The sequence below is a fragment of the Pseudonaja textilis genome, chromosome 1 (assembly GCF_049901715.1).
Source record: "Pseudonaja textilis isolate UNSWEBS1 chromosome 1, rPseTex1.2, whole genome shotgun sequence".
NCBI classification, from domain to species: Eukaryota; Metazoa; Chordata; class Lepidosauria; order Squamata; family Elapidae; genus Pseudonaja; species Pseudonaja textilis.
In genome coordinates this window covers 265,561,335-265,579,585 of record NC_141990.1, presented here as the reverse complement: position 1 = coordinate 265,579,585, position 18,251 = coordinate 265,561,335, and the positions used below count along the sequence as shown (strand labels likewise).

The following is an 18,251-nucleotide window of genomic DNA, read 5'->3' as shown; positions in this document are numbered from 1 at the left end:
ATTTTATTTCCACTGAACAGAAGCAATTCAAAAATAAATGTGCAACATTTGCTTTTATAAAAAAAGAGAAATTAAGGCACAGACCTCAAAAATTAAGTCTACAGTTTTTATTTATCTTGTTCATCGAAACTTAGTAAATTTTCAGACATAGATAAATCCTCCTTTTAATGAACTTTTGTTTAGAGGACTTCAGATACAAAATTTTCCTCTAAAAATCATTTGGAAAAAAAATGGACAAAAGTCATTGTACCTGAAATTGTCCAGAGACATCAAATTGATTAGGTTATTTGCATCTATTTATGTCATCTATATAATATGGTAACAATGCAAATTGATGAACTGAATCAGATGACAGAAGTTGATGAAAATATGTTATTTATGGGTTTAACAAATATCTGATTCTGAATGACCCATTAAATTGAGGGTTTATTATACTATTATCTTGTAGTAGGTCTTAATTAATTTTGAAAAGAAAAAAAGGATATTCCCAAAACTAACACGAAAAACAATACAAAACTCTAAAGGATTCATTAAAAGTGTGAACACATTTCCATACCAAGCCTACTTTTGCTGTTCAGGAATGTATGTATTGTCCAACATATAAAATACATCTTAACAAATGTCAAAACATTGAAAAATTATTATAGCTTGACATACCTTAATATGGCTTGCAGAAATAAATAAATAATAATAATCACCAGAGATTTGTAATTTCAAAGAACCATGAACCAGGAAACATTTCATTAGATTTATTCTGTTTTCTGTCAAATGTGCTAGTATTAAAATGCCAGAAATAAAGCATTTTCATATAAAAGAGCAAACAGAAGAGATTCCATGTTCTAAGAGAAGCTCTATATTTTACTAGATTTGCTATTTGTCCAAATTTGCTGTGAATACATTGTGCATTATATATTATACCAAATATATTACATTATATGCAAAAGTCTTGAACAATCCATGTGAAATAATATCTAAAGCACAAATGTGTCATTTCATAGTCTGGCATTAAAACTTTCCATATAATTTAGAGTTTCCAAAGAGGAGGCAGCAAGTATCCAAGTTGGGGCAAAACTGTTGAAAATGTTTAAAATACAGGTAGTCCTCGACTTATGACCATTCATTTAATGATGGCTTAGAGTTATAACTGTGCTGAAAAATGTGATTTATGACCCATCCTCAAAGTTACAACCATTGTATCACCCCTGGGTTCACATGATCGCTATTTGGGCACTTGACAACAGGCACACATTTACGACAGTTGTAGTGTCCTTGTGGTCACATGATCACTATTTGGGATCTTCCAGCCAGCGTTTGACAAGGAAAGTCAATGGGAAAAGCTGGATTCATTTAACCACTCTGTAACTCACTTAACAACTGTGATAAAAATGGTTGTAAAATTGGATCGGGTCATGAGATAACTTATTTAATGACCATATTGCTTAGTGACCAAATTTCCAGTTCTAATTGTGGTGTTGATTGATGACTACCTGTACATTAATAGGACACTGAGGCAGAAAATGCCACAGCTCAGGTGTAAACGTGTTTACAAAAATAAACTATTTGTTTAGTTCTCTTTTTCAAGAGCAGGGTAATTTTATGGATTAGAGACCTGCAAGAAATTCACAGCCTCATGGTTGATTCTGCAATAAGATAGCTCTTTCAAATAAATCTTTAAAAATAGGTTTGAAAATTAGCAGGTTCACAGCAAATAAACAGCAATAATTTAAATATATAAGTTTTTACACACACACACACACACACACACACACTACTGTGTATATACAATATACCACTATCTTCACCTCCTTGATGACTCTCAACAGTATAAAATCTTACATGCGAGCTAACTTTCAGTAGCAGAAAACATTTATCAAGACAGTTCCCACCTCTGAATGGAGGTAAGCTACTGTACTTACTTTTGGTGTGGGACAGGAAGCAGTAGAGAGGCGAGAAGTAGCTTGGGCACGAGGGGATTCTGAAGGGGTAGTGCTAAGTGAGGCTGTGTCTCGTGGAAGCACCTGAACACCACGAGATATGATGGAATCTGGAATCTAAATATGAAAATAAATTGAAATTAAATCTATTTGAAGTTATGTACATAATCTAGAAAATAAAATATTTCCATACTTAAATATAGCTCAAAACCTTTTTGGAGCTGAAATTAGTTCTCCCTTCTCTTTTGTCTTCAGAAAAAAAGTCAGGAACTTTCTTTTCAGTTAGTATTTTAGCATTATTAATCCATTTAACTAGTTATAATGTGGAACATATTTCCAAATAAGTGGGAAAAATGTACACTGGAGTAATAAATAATTAATATCTGTTGTCCTCTGTTCTTTCTCAAAACACATCTTCTTTCTTTAATCCACTTAGCAATCTACCAGGAATCCTAAAAAAATCAGGCAGAAAGCCTCATGATTGATTGGGCTACTTGAATGGAAATTTTAGCCATCCTTAGGTGACAGAGAAGGAAAATTGGCTTTGTCTAAGAAGCAATAGCTCCCAACTCAGCTTTAATGTAAAAGCAACAGCAACTTTCTAGTTGTTTAGACAGTTTCACAAATTTCAAAACAGTTTAGAGGGTTCTTACAGCAGAATATCCTGCATATTTAAAAATGATAAATTAATGTGAAAACAGGGATGAAAATATTTTTCTTAAAAAAACCAGAAGGGAAAGTATTTTTAACTAAATTTACTGATATTTCCATTCATAAACACTACTGGTTGCCAATTCCAGATACATAGTATCTGGCATTTTCTGAGCCTGGTTGCCAGGATACTGTACTCCTTGGTGACACCATGCAACTTATTAATAGTATCTGATCCCTGCTAAACCAATAGCATTTAAAGTATTTACTCCATCATTTACTGGGAATTTTAGTCATCTATGACTTTAAAAATGATTTTATATTTATATAAATTTATTAATGGTTACAGCCAGCTGTTTAGAAAACAATAACGATGGAACATAAAATATTTAAAATAAACAAATTAGGAAAATACATAGGACTGCAAACAATATAATTAAGGAGAAGATGTAATATTATCACCAAGTCAATTAAGAGATAAAGTGACATTTCTGCTCTGTAATTAGCTCGATTTAATTATTAATGGTAATATGAAGTGCAGTCACAAAATTTGCATATTTGACTCCTATCCTAATCTAATTAACATAGTTGAATCTATCTCTCTACATAAAAATGTACAGAACACATTATCACCTATAGTAGAATTTTTTACTCAGATTCCAGATTACTGAATTCTGCTTTGGTAATTAAAGTATGTTTTCTTAGGGGTTCTTATTTTTTAATTTTAAAAACCTTTTTAAACTTTTACCTCATAAGATGTTCTTTGCATCTATATGCATCTTATATTTTATGGAAATATTTTTAGTTTGGTGTATGTGTGTATCTAGGTTGCTCTGTCTGTCCGTCTATCTATCTCAGTCTCTTTCCATCCATCCATCCATCTATCCACCCACCCACCCATCCAAATATTTCTTTTTAATATAGGTTTCTATTTTAAAATTGAAATTAAAATTGAAAAATATCTGACAGTTATGTCTAAAGTATCCAATAATATTGTTTCATGAAAAAGAGCATGAAAAATGTTCAGACATATTTTTTTCAAATTCCAGTTAGTGTACACTAAACTATATCCAAAAAACAAAACCTGCCCTATAAATTACAACTGATAATTAGCCTTATTTCGGCAAAATTAGTCATTTCATGTTTTTCTGTGTTTCTGCTTCAAAAAGAAACCTTAACACCAATTGATCTTGCTATTTTTCTCCTCCCAAGGCTCAGTGTCATCAATTTCGTTTCTTCTGTTACAGGTAAATTATAATACATGCTTCTCCCCAGTGATCCAAAGTTCTTCAAAAACTTGAAGATATAAATGTTCAAGAACCTTCTTTGTTACTGAATTATTCTAATATTAAATACCCATAGAGTACAAGAAAACCTATCCAGGGAAAGAAGTTCATGTAAATGTATTTGAAGTCTTAAAACTAGAAAAAAAATTTGAACAGTATTTTGTTCACACACATTTTCGAATGCTAAGTGGACTGAGGTCAGTAACTTTTAAATCAAAGAACATGCAGTATTTTTTGAAACGTAAAATTAAAGAAACTTTGAAAGATCTATAGACATTTTTTCTATTTGCGATAAATAAATTCTGTCTAAATAATAAAGTCTAAATTTGTCTCTTTAAAATAGGGAAAATTTCCATTTGTACTTTTTCATGTTAAGAAATTCCCAAGTAGACCAGGCAGGAAACTTAAGTAGATGAGCTAATTCTACTTTATTGTAGATTAACAGAAACTTGCAAGTCTGATACTACAAATCTTTCATAGTCTCTTTTATAGTTAGAGAAGTTCCTTTCAGAGTTGCTTCCTCTGCCCATTACATAACTGCAGGCTATGTCTTCTTGTACCTGATTATTCCCTAGGCAGCTATTCTCCATCTGGCAAGGTCATATGCACATACCATTAAAGAGACTTTGAACGTAAATAAAAATGGCTTCTTTAATGCTTTAAGAAATCATATTAAAAATCAGCTCTAATGAGTAATTTCCTTAAAGCCTCCACATCTTTTTTTAGGTTGTCTTGGAAGCTTGCAAAAAGATACAACTGCTTTAAGTAAAGCTGGATTTATGTTCCTATGCATTTTTGAAGCACTTTTTGAATAATTTCTGAAGCATGCCCAATTCTAATATTTAATTCTCAAAGTGCTGTGCCATTTTGGGATTTAGAGATAAATTACATAGACAGAGAAAAAATAACTCCATCAAGAACGTACAATAAAGCATAATTTTGTTTTATATTTATTTCAGAAATTACTTTTTAAAAAGTTTCACAAATACGCTGCTTCTTGATGTAAGAAAATAGGAAAAGTCTAATTTTATTTAAGTGCAGTTCTATTATAGTTCTTTTCTCTATATTAGTATTTCAAGAAAGATTAATAGAAATATATTGATAACATAAAAGATATTCTGATGAAATAAACATATGGTGCTACAACTACCAGTGCATATTTAACAGTGATTCTATAACAGTATGGTATTTCTTTTCTAATAATCTTTTCAATGCCTGCTGAAGATATAAAAGATATAAAATAGAGAGGCTGAGAAAAAATTGAGTGCTTGTTTATGGTTAAAAGCAAGCTTTTCTTTAAGCATAAAACCTAGGAGTGTGATTAAATATACTTAAACAAATATCCTTCATCTAAACAATCACAGATATGTCATGAGGAAAAAATCCCTTTCATCTTTCCAATCCAACCTGAGCAAGGATTGAAAAAACAACAGGCTTAGTGCATTTCATTTGCATTTGTAAGAAACACAGCTCTTCAGTGTTCAATCTGGATGTTTCCTTCTGCCAGGTCAAAGTTCAATGAAGGCTAGGATACATGGAGAAGGGAATGAAAATAAGGGGACAGACAGAAGGAAATAATGAGCAAAAGATAGTATAACAATCCAAGAAAATTGCAGGCTGAAGTAAATAGGAAAGAGAGATCTTAAGATATTTGTAAGTTGATGGAAGCAAGAGAAGGGTTCAAAAACAGGAGGTGGAAACAAGGCAGGAGAAAAAGAGTAGGGGAGATGATACATAGACTAAAGGAAGAGGAAAACCATTCTATGTAGACTTTTTATTGCTTATAGTTCACAATTTCTTAACTAACGAATTCATTATACATGGGTATGTTCACAGATTTTTAGGATGATGACAAAATGATCAGCTATAACAATAGGAGTGGAACAACAGGTTTTTAAAAGCTAATAAGGCTTATTTTAGCCTTGTATTTTACAAAAAAGGGAAACTGGGGCTATAAACCCATTTGTTTGCTGAATCAGCATTTATATAAAAGAAAATATTTTTTGTTATAATGAGAATTATTCCAGCTAATGTTATTCATATGGATGTACAAGTAAAATCTTTTTTGTTGTGAAAGAACTGTGTTTCAATTCCCATTCCTCCAATAATAAGTTAGGCTACTATAAGGAAATGGAAAGACCACTTCCCACAGGACTGTCTTTCCTTTATCCACCTATATTTTTCAAGGAACTGGGAAAGGGCCTTTTTTCTGAATTGTAAAAAGGGGAAGGTGAAAAGAACATACATATACCCGTCCCAGCATGGCTCTTCTCCAGATAGAAGCTGTCTATCTATAACAACAGTAATGCACACATGAATGTTCTAGCAGCTTATAGGGAAAAAAATTAGAGAGGCAAGCTTACTCATGATAATTTTATTTAGCTAAGGATCTTTTACTGATACTCATAATCATAGCTTTCTAATGCTGGCAAATATTGTTTTTCAGAATTAGAATGAGGTTATCATTCAGATTCTAATTATAATACAGCAGAAGATTTGATACTTGACCAATTTAGAAGGGGGCAAGGCAATTTAAATATTATCTCTGTAGTTTTCATTTTGTGAGTAAAATAAAGTGTTCTTTTAAAGAGTATTGGAATATGATGAGCAAGTGTTTTAAAAAAATCAGCATTGGATAATCAGTAAAAGCATCTACCAGAAATATCTGCATATTATCCAAAGCCAAGTAATTTGAAAATCCATGCACCAGAGCTCCTTTGAAGTACAGAAGAATATTTTAGTTTTATGGTAATAGAAATATGATGTCTAAAATTTCTGAGCAGTCTCCAGAGGCAATAAAATTTAAAATTAATACTTCACAGCTAAAATAAATGTTAATTATTATCTATTTCATAAAAATTGACAGAATGGAAATTTAAAACCTGTTTGCTTGGAGAGCAACACAATATGTCATTGGGAATAAAGAAAATAACTGTAGCTCCTTGTAACATACAACGAGAAGGCAAGCAATCTGACTGAAGATATTTGTGCGAAACATTCTGGTAGGTGTGTCTTACCGGTTCTCCTGCACTGTCTGATGAGTGAGAGGGATAACAGATGAGACCAGGAATGGGATGTTCACCTTTTGCCATGATAACAGCAGAACTGGTATAGGATGGATGCTTCTAATGTACAATACATAATAACCATGAATGCAATGGCAGGAAAATAAGATGCTAAACAAGCAAAATGGCATAGAGGGGCCGAGGGGGAAAACAGGTGGCACCTAAATGCAATATATTTGAATGAGCACAGTTTAGTTCTCAGGTATTTTCTGTTTTTAATTAGATTCTCATATACTATTAACCAATTCACCTCGGATATTAAGGAAAGAATGTCAAATCCACATCCAAGCAAGAAGGTTACTAGGTGAATTAGGGTGACAGGGCAGATTTTCTTAGACCTAGCTACTTTACTAGAAAGTTGTGGAATAAATATGGGAATACTTCCCTCTCTACCAGCATAATATCTATAACTCTTATGGGAAATTATTACATATAAATATACAAAATGGAAACTAATACAGGTTCACGAGAAATTTTCAGACTTCTGTGCAATGTCCAGGAATAAACTGAATTTTTTCAATCACTTATTTATAGCATTTTATTGGAAATACGTTTGCTATCCTAAAAACAAGTATACCTGAATTTTCCTTGCCTGAAAGTGTAGAAGAACTGTCTAGAACACTGGAATTAGCCTGGGGAGAGCATGATGTCAAAAACTATTATGAACTATAAATAAATATTTAGCTTCTACTGTTGTCAATTGATTGGTTTCGTTATATTAACATTTGACTAAATAATTTAAATTGGACATAAGGGTTTTAGCATTCATAAAGTGAGCTATAACAGACATGGCCCAAACAACTATTCTACAATTCTGAATTTGGTTACTGGAAATAAATCACTTGCAACTTAGCTGGGATAGATTTCCAAAAAATATACACAACATTTAATATTTTTTAATTGAAACTTGCCATTATGAAGTTTGAGCAGTGCTCTCAAAATTTATTGCAAATTTTGCAAAAGCAGCAGCAATTTTTTGGTAAATAGATAATTAACTTGAGGGTTTGGTACTCTACAAGATTTCTGCTGCACGATTTCCAGAAAATGATGAGAAATGAACCAATGCTAAAAAAAAAACCCATTTCTACATAATTGGTATTTGAACAAGACAATGACAACACTCATAACAATCTTTTATATACCTAGAGCATATCCTCTCATCTTTCTCCTTTCTTGAAATCCTATAAACCTACTGAAATGCCATATTGTGTGATTATGGGAACATAGAAATGGCATTCAATGTGGCATAAACATTTCGAATGGAAAAAAAACTAGCAGCAATTGAGAATCTTACTTCCCCTTTTGACATGCATAATTGAGTATCTTTATAATTCATTTTAAAAACTGAAGGAAGCATAATATATGGGGAAAAATATGACCAAATATCTAGAAATGTTATTGTTGTAGCTACAAAATAAATGAAATAAATAAATAAATAAATCAGCTTCACTCTTGATTGATCTCTTTCTATATACAGAAAATACCTGAGATAGAAACTTATGTGCTCCTTTTTACAGAACCTCAACTCACCTTTGCTGCAATGGCTGCAGCAGTTATATGCGAAGAGGAACTATCCTCTGTTGAAGCAACTCCACTGTCTTTTTTCTCTTCCTCCTCTTCCTCACACTGTACACCTTTGTCTTCTGTCTGCTTGTGAGGGCTGATGGTTGGAGGAGGAGAAAGAGGTGGTGGTGGTGAAGGTAGATCTTCAAGTTCATCATGAACTTCTTTTACTTTTACAATGGCATCCCGTAAAAGATCAATGGCATGAGGTAGGGCTGGTAGTATAAATTGAAAGCATTCCTGCACATAATGAGAAAAATGACAGTGAAAACTTACCTAGTATATATTGAGCAATTATAATATTAAAATTGAATAAAGTTCTAAATTAGTATACTTTTGATGTATTTTTGTATCTTTAATGGAAAATTTTGAATTTACTAATGTTATTCTTTTTTAAACTCTATAATATCTAGGATTTCCTTTTCTTCCTTTTTTTAGCATATTTTATATGGCTTGCAAAATAATAATTAAAGTGTTTTAGATGAATTAAATGTTGCAAAAAGTTAAATAATATCCCATTTATTATTTAAATAGCATTAAATAATGTAAATTATTTTGCTTCGTAGTTCATTTTTTAAAATATTCGTTCTTAATATTTTTAGTATCCATATTAGGAAAGATAAATGAACATGTTAATTTTCTGATTCCTTAACCATTTTTCCTCCTGGATTAATTTTGATGTTGTAGTGAATAAATCTGACAAAAAGTCTGTTATTAGAATTTCTTGGTTTCATCATTCCACACATTAAACACTTGGAATCCCTGAAATTATTGCAGAACGGTGTCAACAAAAATCTAGATAAAGAAGTACTACTGTCAGCAGTTCAAGGGAGTTGAAATTATCTTCCAGTGAAATTCTAAAAGATGACTGCCAACCTTTATTGAGCATAGATTTATACAGGACAGAATAGTACTTTGAACACCATGATTTGTATTACTTGTTTTAAAATTTAATATTTATTGACAGACATATTAAACCAATTAGTTTCACCTGGCTTAAAGGACAATGAAACATTTATTTCATCATAACTGTGATAGGGGACTAAAAAACTAAAAGTAGCCTGCTGTAGTTGTATTAAAGTCTATAGTTGCTAAAATTTTAAGCTAATCAGCTTTAAATATTTTTAATTCTAATATAGCACTCTCAATTCTTCATTGGTGACATTTTTGTTGGTTAGCACATATCATTTTTAAAAATTCCTTCCCCTCCCTTCCTTGGTAGTGAATATATCAATTATCACCACCACCAACCTACCACTTCCACAAGTCAAGCTGCACAAGGGCTCATGCACCAGCTAGCTGCACACACAGCCTGTTTTGAACAGGCCAGGGTAATAGGCCATGACCCAGAGGTTGGGGGTCCCTGATATAGAGTATTGCTTGAACTAAAGGAAGAAATGAGGAAATCTTTGCCATTGTTTGCCAATGTACAGGTTCCATTTCATGGAACAAATTCCTCTAATAGTCACCAGCCATCCATGAAGTTGACACCATCCAAAGTCTAGTTATCAAGAAAATATATGTCTAAATTTGAAAATTACATATACTTTCTATACAAATAAAGATAAATTAAATGTTAGAACAGCCTTACCTCATATAAGGAAAGTTTTATTCACCAAATATTGACAACAAATTGTTAGGGTTTTGTTAGGAATATAAGTCACCTAACAGGTATTTGGGCTAGAAATATATAAACCAGGATAAACATTTTAGTACTATATCTTTAAGGGAATGCAAGAGCATGCAATTGGGTGTGGTTTCTCAAACAGCCATAAGATGGAGCCAGAAACCTGGGTTGTTTAGTCTTAGTCTCAGAAGAGAGTGTGTCTGAGTGTATCTCTGTTTCCTTCTGTTGGAAAATATTCTTCTAATTGACTGATATTACTGGATTTAATGTAAGTCAGATACTGAACTGTTTTTGACTCTGGAATTTGATATTTGGATTATCCCTGGATGAAAACTGACTGATTTTACCTGTGAATGACTTTGGACTGCTTATTTTGGACTTTGCTTAAACCTTTCTGGAAGTAAAAACCTACATTTACTGTACAGTGTATCTGTGTACTCTGTGTGTATTATTCAAACACTTCTTTCAAATACATCTCCCTGTATGCGCTCATTCTCCTAACGGGGAATTACCTCAACAGGTTTCTAAGAGTAAAATTGCTTCAAATATGACTTTGGCTTGCTAACTCATAATATCTAAGAATGTCTAAATCTTTTTAGCCATACAAACACTGAAAAATTGTTGGTGTAAATTGTAACTATGAAGTAAATATTATCCAATCTACTGAGCTTACAATTTTGTGATTTTCTAACTCCACTCAGTTTCACAGCATTAATTGTGCAGGTTGTGCACCCTCAAAGAAAAATAGGAGAAGCACAATAAGTGCAACAAATTTATTTATTTGTTTATCTATATATAAGAGTATAAATAGCTACTTCCTCAGAACAAACAAAATAATCTAGCCCCACCTATATGCATGCTATTGCCTCGTCCATTTTGTATCATCCTATCTGTTCCCCCAATTATATCCTGGATATGAGGAATAAACTTTAACTTTTTTCTTCTAAAACTTTATAAAAATATTTACATTCAGTTAGAAACTTTATGCTGCAGTGTAATCCTATAAATACTGACAGCTTTTAAAACAAAAATCCTACTATTTTGTATTATTTGAAATATTTATAATGCTTTTCATGATAGACAAGTATTTACACCAAAAACACAGAAAGTTTTCTTGACACTATTTAAATACTAAAAAAATCAGTATCTATGCAGATTCAAGTTTTAGATTAGAGACACATTTTACTTTTTATGTTCAACTTTCTGTTTTGGTATTCTTAACATTTGTCTATTTAAGGGAATCCATATATGCTATCAGGATGAAATTCCTTGAACAATTAACAACGTTAAGGGTATAGTTATACTTATTTTAAAAATAAGTATTAATCACTTTTAAATTAATCAATTAACCAGAAACCGCCTGCATAACATGTGGGATTGGGAGGCTGGCTATTATGGTTTGATAGTTAAATATATACTTATTCATTGCTTATTCATTTTGTTAGAATACACAGGTATGAAAAAGATAGATTACAGAAAATTATTCTACAAATTCTTTAGTTCTAAAAAATATTTGTATTGCAAGAACTGCATTTAGATGTCATATTCTCTAATAGTCCAAATTATAGTTCATAGTTGAATTGGTTCTAAGTCTAAGATGATTCTAGAGAAACAGGGAACAATGATTCCTTCTGTCTGAGCTGGTGTTTAAAAAGTAAATAGCTATGTTTGAAAGCCCCCCATTAGCATTATTATTCTCAGTCTAATATCTGGGTTCCCAACAGATATAGAAAACTCAAAATGGCTAATGATGTACTGCATACTCTATTCTATTCTTATGTGCTCAATTTAATGTAAGTTTGTAAAACCAATTTACTGACATATGTGATCTGGCAAACTATGTTTTGAGTAATCTTTTAAACAGGGGTTGAAAATTATATTAAAATCCTGGTATGTAATCCAATTTTTGGAGAGATCACCCAAATAATTGTTTGCCAATTTTGACTTCACAGCAAAGCAGAAGCTGCTCAGCTAAATATGGTTTATAAAAAGAATGAGATACTTATATGTTACGGTAATGGTTTAAGGAGGTTTGAATGCATTCAGTGCTTTCATTTTAAATAATAAATGTCATATTATGTTAAAATATATAAAATAGAATAGAATAGAATAGAATTCTTTATTGGTCAAGTGTGATTGGACACACAAGGAATTTGGCTTGGTGTAAATGCTCTCAGTGTACACAAAAGAAAAGATACATTCGTCAAGAGTCAAGATTCATAAGGTACAATACTTAATAATAGTCATAGGGTACAATCATACTAGGAAACAGTCAATATAAATCATAAGGATACAAACGACTAAGTTACAGTCATTCAATCACAAGTGGGAGGGGATGGTGATAAGGAGTGATGAGATTAACAGTAATAGTAGTGCAGACTTTGTAAATAGTTGGACAGTGTTGGAGGGAATAATTTGTTTAGCAGAGTGATGGCGTTTGGGAAAAATGTCCTTGTGTCTAGTTTTATTTTATTTATTTATTTATTTATATTTATTTATTTTGATTTTTCAATTGCTTACAAGATAATAGGTATAAGTATATACATAGTTATGAATATATGAAATGGGTACATATAAGAAAAATAAAAGAAATATTAGGACAGGGACGGTAGGCACATTGGTGCGCCCCCTACAGACCTCTTAAGAAAGGGTTGAGGTCAATAGTAAACAGTCTAAGGTTAAAGTTTTTGGGGTTTGGGGAAGAAACCACAGAGGCAGGTAGAGTGTTCCAGACATTGACAACTCTGTTGCTGAAGTCGTATTTCCAGCAATCAAGTTTGGTGCGATTAACCTTGAGTTTGTATCTATTGTGTGCTCGTGTGTTGTTGTTGATTTTCTAGGTCTAGAATTTCAAGTCTGGTAGCATAAGGTAGTCTACACTGAGTAGAGGAGTGGAGAACTCTTCTTGTGAAATATTTCTGGACTTTCTCTACTGTGCTAATATCAGATACGTAATGTGGGTTCCAGACTGATGAGTATAGTTGTTCTGGTGTGCAGTGCTCTACATCGTTGTTTTGGGGGAAGGAGTTGAGAGGAGGAGTTTATGTCTGGGATGTAAGGGGTCTGTAAATATTTTCACAGCCCTCTTTTTGACTTGTGTAGTATACAGGTCCTCAATGGAAGGCAGATTGGTAGTAATTGTTTTTTCTGCAGTCCTAATTATCCTCTGAAGTCTGTGTCTGTCCTGTTGGGTTGCAGAACCAAATCAGGACAGACACAAACTTCAGAGGATATACTTTGCTAACATTAATTCAAAATGGAAGTGAAAGGAACAATTACTAATTAATTAGAGTTTAAAACCTCAAAATGCAAATACTTTCATTTAATAAGTGGAAGCGATGGTTCAGCAAGTAAAGACACTGAGTTTGTCTGACAGGCTGAGTTCAAGACCCAAGAATTGCAAAATAGGGCGAGCTCCCATTCCTTGCCTTAATTCCTGCCCATCTAGCGGTTTGAAAGCTTGCAAATGTGAGCAGATTAATGGGTACCATTTTGGTGGGAAGGTAACAGCATTTTGAGCGTCTTTGTCATATAGCCATGCTGGCCAGATGACTGCGGAAAATGTCTTCAGACAATACTGGCTCCCTTGGCCAAGAAAAAGAGATGAGTACTACACCCTAGAATCAGACACGACTGGACAGGGAAACCTTTACCTTAATAAGTGAAAATAGGATATTGAAGGTTTTACAGATTTTAATCCTAAAAATGAGATCCAGTGTGGTATATGGATAAAGTGCTGGACTACTACTGAAAAATTCAGATTCGAGTTCACGCTCAGCAATGAAAGCTCCCTGGCCTTTGAGCCAGTCATTTTTTTTCCTTATCTCAACGATCTCACAGAGTTTTGTGGGGAACAATAAATGGAAGGAGTGCCTTGATCTCCTGAATGAAAGGTATTAATTAAAATAATGCTCATCTTTCCTGCTAATTACACAACATTAAATTATGTTTATTACTTATGGAAGTAAATGTTATGATCATTAAAATATCTTTAGTTCCTCATGAAAAACGTTGCTTACCTGTGATCCTTTCTTGCTACCTGGAAGGTTAATTATGAGAGTTTTCCCTCTGATTCCACACACAGGTCTGGGGTGGGGGGGAGAAGAGAAAAAGAGAGGACAGAGATGGTACTAAGTTACAGGAAATTAACAATTGTTTTTAATAAAACATAATTTTTAACCAAAAAGGTAGTCTTTAAAGACTTCAAAAAGATAAAGTCTTAGCATTAATTCAGTGGAAAAGAACTTTTCTTAGAAATAGAGTTGATTAAAGAAATCTTCATGAGTTTTACTTAGCTAATCAATGAAATATTAATGCCTTTTCACATATATGCATACAGGTAGTCTGGATTTATGACCATTCTTTTAATGACAGTTTTAAGTTCTGACAGTGCTGAAAAAAGTAACTTATGACCCATCCTCAAACTTACAACTGTTGCAACAATCCCATAGTCATATGATTGTAATTCAGGTACTTGGCAACTGGCTTGCATTTATGATGATTAGAGCATTTTGCTGTCACATGAACACACTTTTTGTAGGCTGCATGGGAACATTAGCTGTGATACTAAGACAGTTTTGTTCTTTGCTTTAATGTTTTATTTCATTGTTGACATATATTGCTTTTATTTTGGAGGGGACTTAGAGTTTAAGATGTGCAGCCATTTAAATGCTTTAAAGAAACACCTAAATAAGCTCATTTCAATAGGCTTATTGTTGCTCAATGATGTTAGAGCTGCTTATACCCGCTGTCCATCCCTGAATATTGGTATTTTCCCTAAAACTCTCATTAAGTGAAAAAGATTGAAAGTGGATATGAATGATCAATTGATTTTCAGGCCACTCTTATCAGAACTAATTCAGAACAGCTTTCATATCTATTTGTGTACATAATATTAAAAACTACAAGTCTAAAATACAAATAACTGTGTGTTTTACAAATACAATGCAATAAATACAATAATACATATTTTTGTACATATTTTACTAATACAAAGTACAATGCCAGAGATAAATAACATTTTACATTAATTGATTAAACTCCATATTAATGGAGGAAACATCTCACAACTTTCCACCTTTCAAAGCCTCCTGAAAATGTCAGGTTTTGATAGCAGTTGTGAAACTCAACAAATTATGGACTATCTGGATCTCAGGGTTAATATATTAAGCAATTGAAAAGGTCACCATCAAGTTGTTTCCTACAATTGCATTTGAATAACTTACTGCTAAACTGTAATTCTATTCCTAGTACATATTTATTTACTAAAACAGAATTCCAGCACTCTTGTGGAGTCTGTTTTCTGATTGGTGTAACTTGAAGGGCTGACAATATGACACAAGAATCATATAAAGTGTAATCTTAATTAAACTTGTTTAATGTCAGTGTCATATTATGAAAATACTATTTACTTTCTAGAAGGATAGCAAAGTTGATTTACTGTTATGCCAAGAAGAGCCTTTCCCCTCCTTGTATATCACTACAGTCCACCCTAGACATTTAAACAACCTTACCATTGGATTTAGTGCTGCTTACAGAAAATCTACCATGCATCATCACCTATAGACTATATAATCACAAAAACAGGAACTAGAGCCAACAACAAATCCAGCTCCCAAATCTGTCTCTAAAATAATGACAATAATATTAACCACAACTGCAATTAATTCAGCTTGATTATTTTCCAATGTGATCTATGTCTATCCAGCCACCCCTTTTGTTGTCCTTTTGTGTACTATATAGGAAAACAAACAATCCTGATCCAAAAGAATAAATATTTACAATTATAATAAAATGAAGGAAATAATCAGCAATATAAGTCAGTCTGTTAGTGATCTTGTAGAACAAAAAATATTTCAAGGATAAAATTCTGAACTGCAACTTATCAACTTATCAATTCTATATACGTGAGACTAACTGGAACAGAGGTCGCCAACTGGTGGGCCATGAGAAAATTTTGGTGGGCCGCAGTGCACCTGTGCCTGCAACATGGTGATACCGGGAGTGGATGGACTGATGCATGGGGAGAGGGAAGGTAGCGCATGGGAGATCATGGCATCGGAGCCCTTCCCAGCTGTTCCCTGGCCTGCATGGGGGTGGGGGGAAAGGAACCTCTGAACTGGTGCTGGGTGGTAGGAATCTGATGTCCGGAGGCCAATGAGCCACGTAGGGTAGGGAAATCCTGAAGTTTCCCTAGCAAACCCATGTCGTGGCTGCTGCCTCCTGCCTCAGTGCATCGAGGAGGCCAAGCAGCAGCGGGAAGAGGGCGGACCTCCTGAGTGGCTGCCAGCGATGCCCTGAGGTGAAGATGTTGTGAGGGAGAGGATTGACCCCTTCCCTCAGGAGCTTCTCTTCCTCCTGCTAAAAGCACTCATATGCCCAGTGGGAAGGAGGAGGCTTGGCAGGTGCCAGACGGGTGATGAGTGCTTTGTGTGTGAGTCTTCTGGAAAGGAGGAAAAGAAGCTCCTGAGGGGAAATTGCGCCCTCCCCTTGCAGGCCAGAGAACACCCAGGAAGGGCTCCGATGCTGCGATCTCCTGCATGCATTAGTCCATCCGCTGCTGGTATCACCCCTGTTGCCCCATCTCCCCCCCACCTGGTCTTCAGCACATGGCTCGTCGGCCTCTGGACATCAGATTCCCACCACCCAGTACCAGTTCAGAGGTTCCTTTCCCCCCACCCCTGGGGACAGAGAAAGAGGGAGAAAGAGAGAGGAGCGAAAGAGAAAGAGAGAAAGAGAAAAAGAGAGAGAAAGGGAGAAAGAGAGAAAGAGGGAGAAAGGGAGAAAGAGGGAGGGAAAGAGGGAGAGAGAGAGAGAGAGAGAGAGAGAAAGAGGGAGAAAAGGAAAAAGAGAGAGGGGGAGGGAAAGAGAGAGAGAGATGTGGGGGAAGAGAGAGATATTCTGGTGTTTTGTTTTCTTTGGGAAACAGGTCCAAATGACTCTTTGAGTATTTAAGGTTACAGAAACAGGCAACCAAGCTAAGTGCCTGAAGGACCCCATCCCATCAGTGGGAGTCCAGGCGCTTCAGCGAGGGGCATGCTGAATTCATATTAGTGGTCTGTGGGATTTAAAATTATGAGTTTGGTGGTCCTTGAGGTCCAAAAGGTTGGCGACCCCTGGACTAGAACACATATAGAAGTTTCTCTTCTATTTTTGTCAACTAGACAAATAGTGGAAAAGACTCTGGTAGAATCAGACTCCCAGTTTCTATCCTGATGCCTTAACTTCTACATCAGATTGACTCTTCCACAAAGTTTCAATATACATAAAAAGTGCTTAGTGAAAGAAACCAAGAAATAATACGCAATTCCCACTGGAAGGATTTTGTTTCCATCTATCCTTTTACAACATTCTTATCTAGTTTGAAACATACTTCACATAGTAGTTTAGAACATTCTTCACATTAACATTATGTTAATTCATAATTATATATTGCATTCCCTCTCCATCAATCAAATATTCATGCATGATGCAATTCTGTACTATATCAATGTCAAATATTTATGTATTTTTTTCAAGACAAGTGCTATTTTTGTTTCTTCATTACAGTCATAGCTGAAATTCAGTCAAGCACATTACTTAATCACATTAACATGATAAAAATTAGTTCAGACTCATTTAAACCTGAGATTCATATAGATTCTTCACAATTCAGAAGTATTTTCTATGAGAACTATGCATATTTATTTATTGATTTGCAAGATTTATTTTAAATATCTGCTAGTATAAGACCCTTATAGTGAAAACAGGGAAATCAGTGCTAACTGGGGGAAAAAAAAATTCTGAAAAAAGATAATTGCTACACAAGAGGTAGTTTGATGTAGTGACTAAGGTTGGACTGACCCCAGGAATGCCCACATTCTCATCCACCTCAGCCACAGAGGTTCACTGGGTGATTAGGATATCTTTTCCATATGAAAAGTAGGATATCTAATACATAAATAAAATGCACTGAATTCTATTCTTAATTAACTTTAGGAATTTGAAATAATTATAAATTTAGCCAACAAAACAGGCCGGGGGGGCGGGGGGAGAGAATGGTTATAACTAATGACAAAGTGTAATCTTACTTGCAGTCACAGACTCACTAGATAGCTTTAGGCAAGCTATTATCTCTCAGTGGCTT

The 18,251-nt window shown here is 33.9% G+C and overlaps 1 protein-coding gene across 44 annotated transcripts in view; it reads right to left on the bottom strand.

The window, feature by feature from the left end:
- GPHN (gephyrin) overlaps positions 1-18,251 on the bottom strand; it is a 224,934-nt gene that overhangs the window by 75,402 nt on the left and 131,281 nt on the right. For 35 of the 44 annotated variants that reach the window (XM_026708419.2, XM_026708427.2, XM_087921648.1 and 32 more), the window contains 4 exons: positions 14,146-14,212; positions 8,467-8,739; positions 6,889-6,996; positions 1,917-2,051 (listed from right to left, as the gene is read on the bottom strand). In XM_026708419.2, coding sequence (XP_026564204.1) covers positions 1,917-2,051; positions 6,889-6,996; positions 8,467-8,739; positions 14,146-14,212 — 583 coding nt within the window. The remainder of the gene's footprint in view (positions 1-1,916; positions 2,052-6,888; positions 6,997-8,466; positions 8,740-14,145; positions 14,213-18,251) is intronic. The other 9 variants (XM_026708443.2, XM_087921663.1, XM_026708435.2 and 6 more) reach the window with 1 other exon arrangement.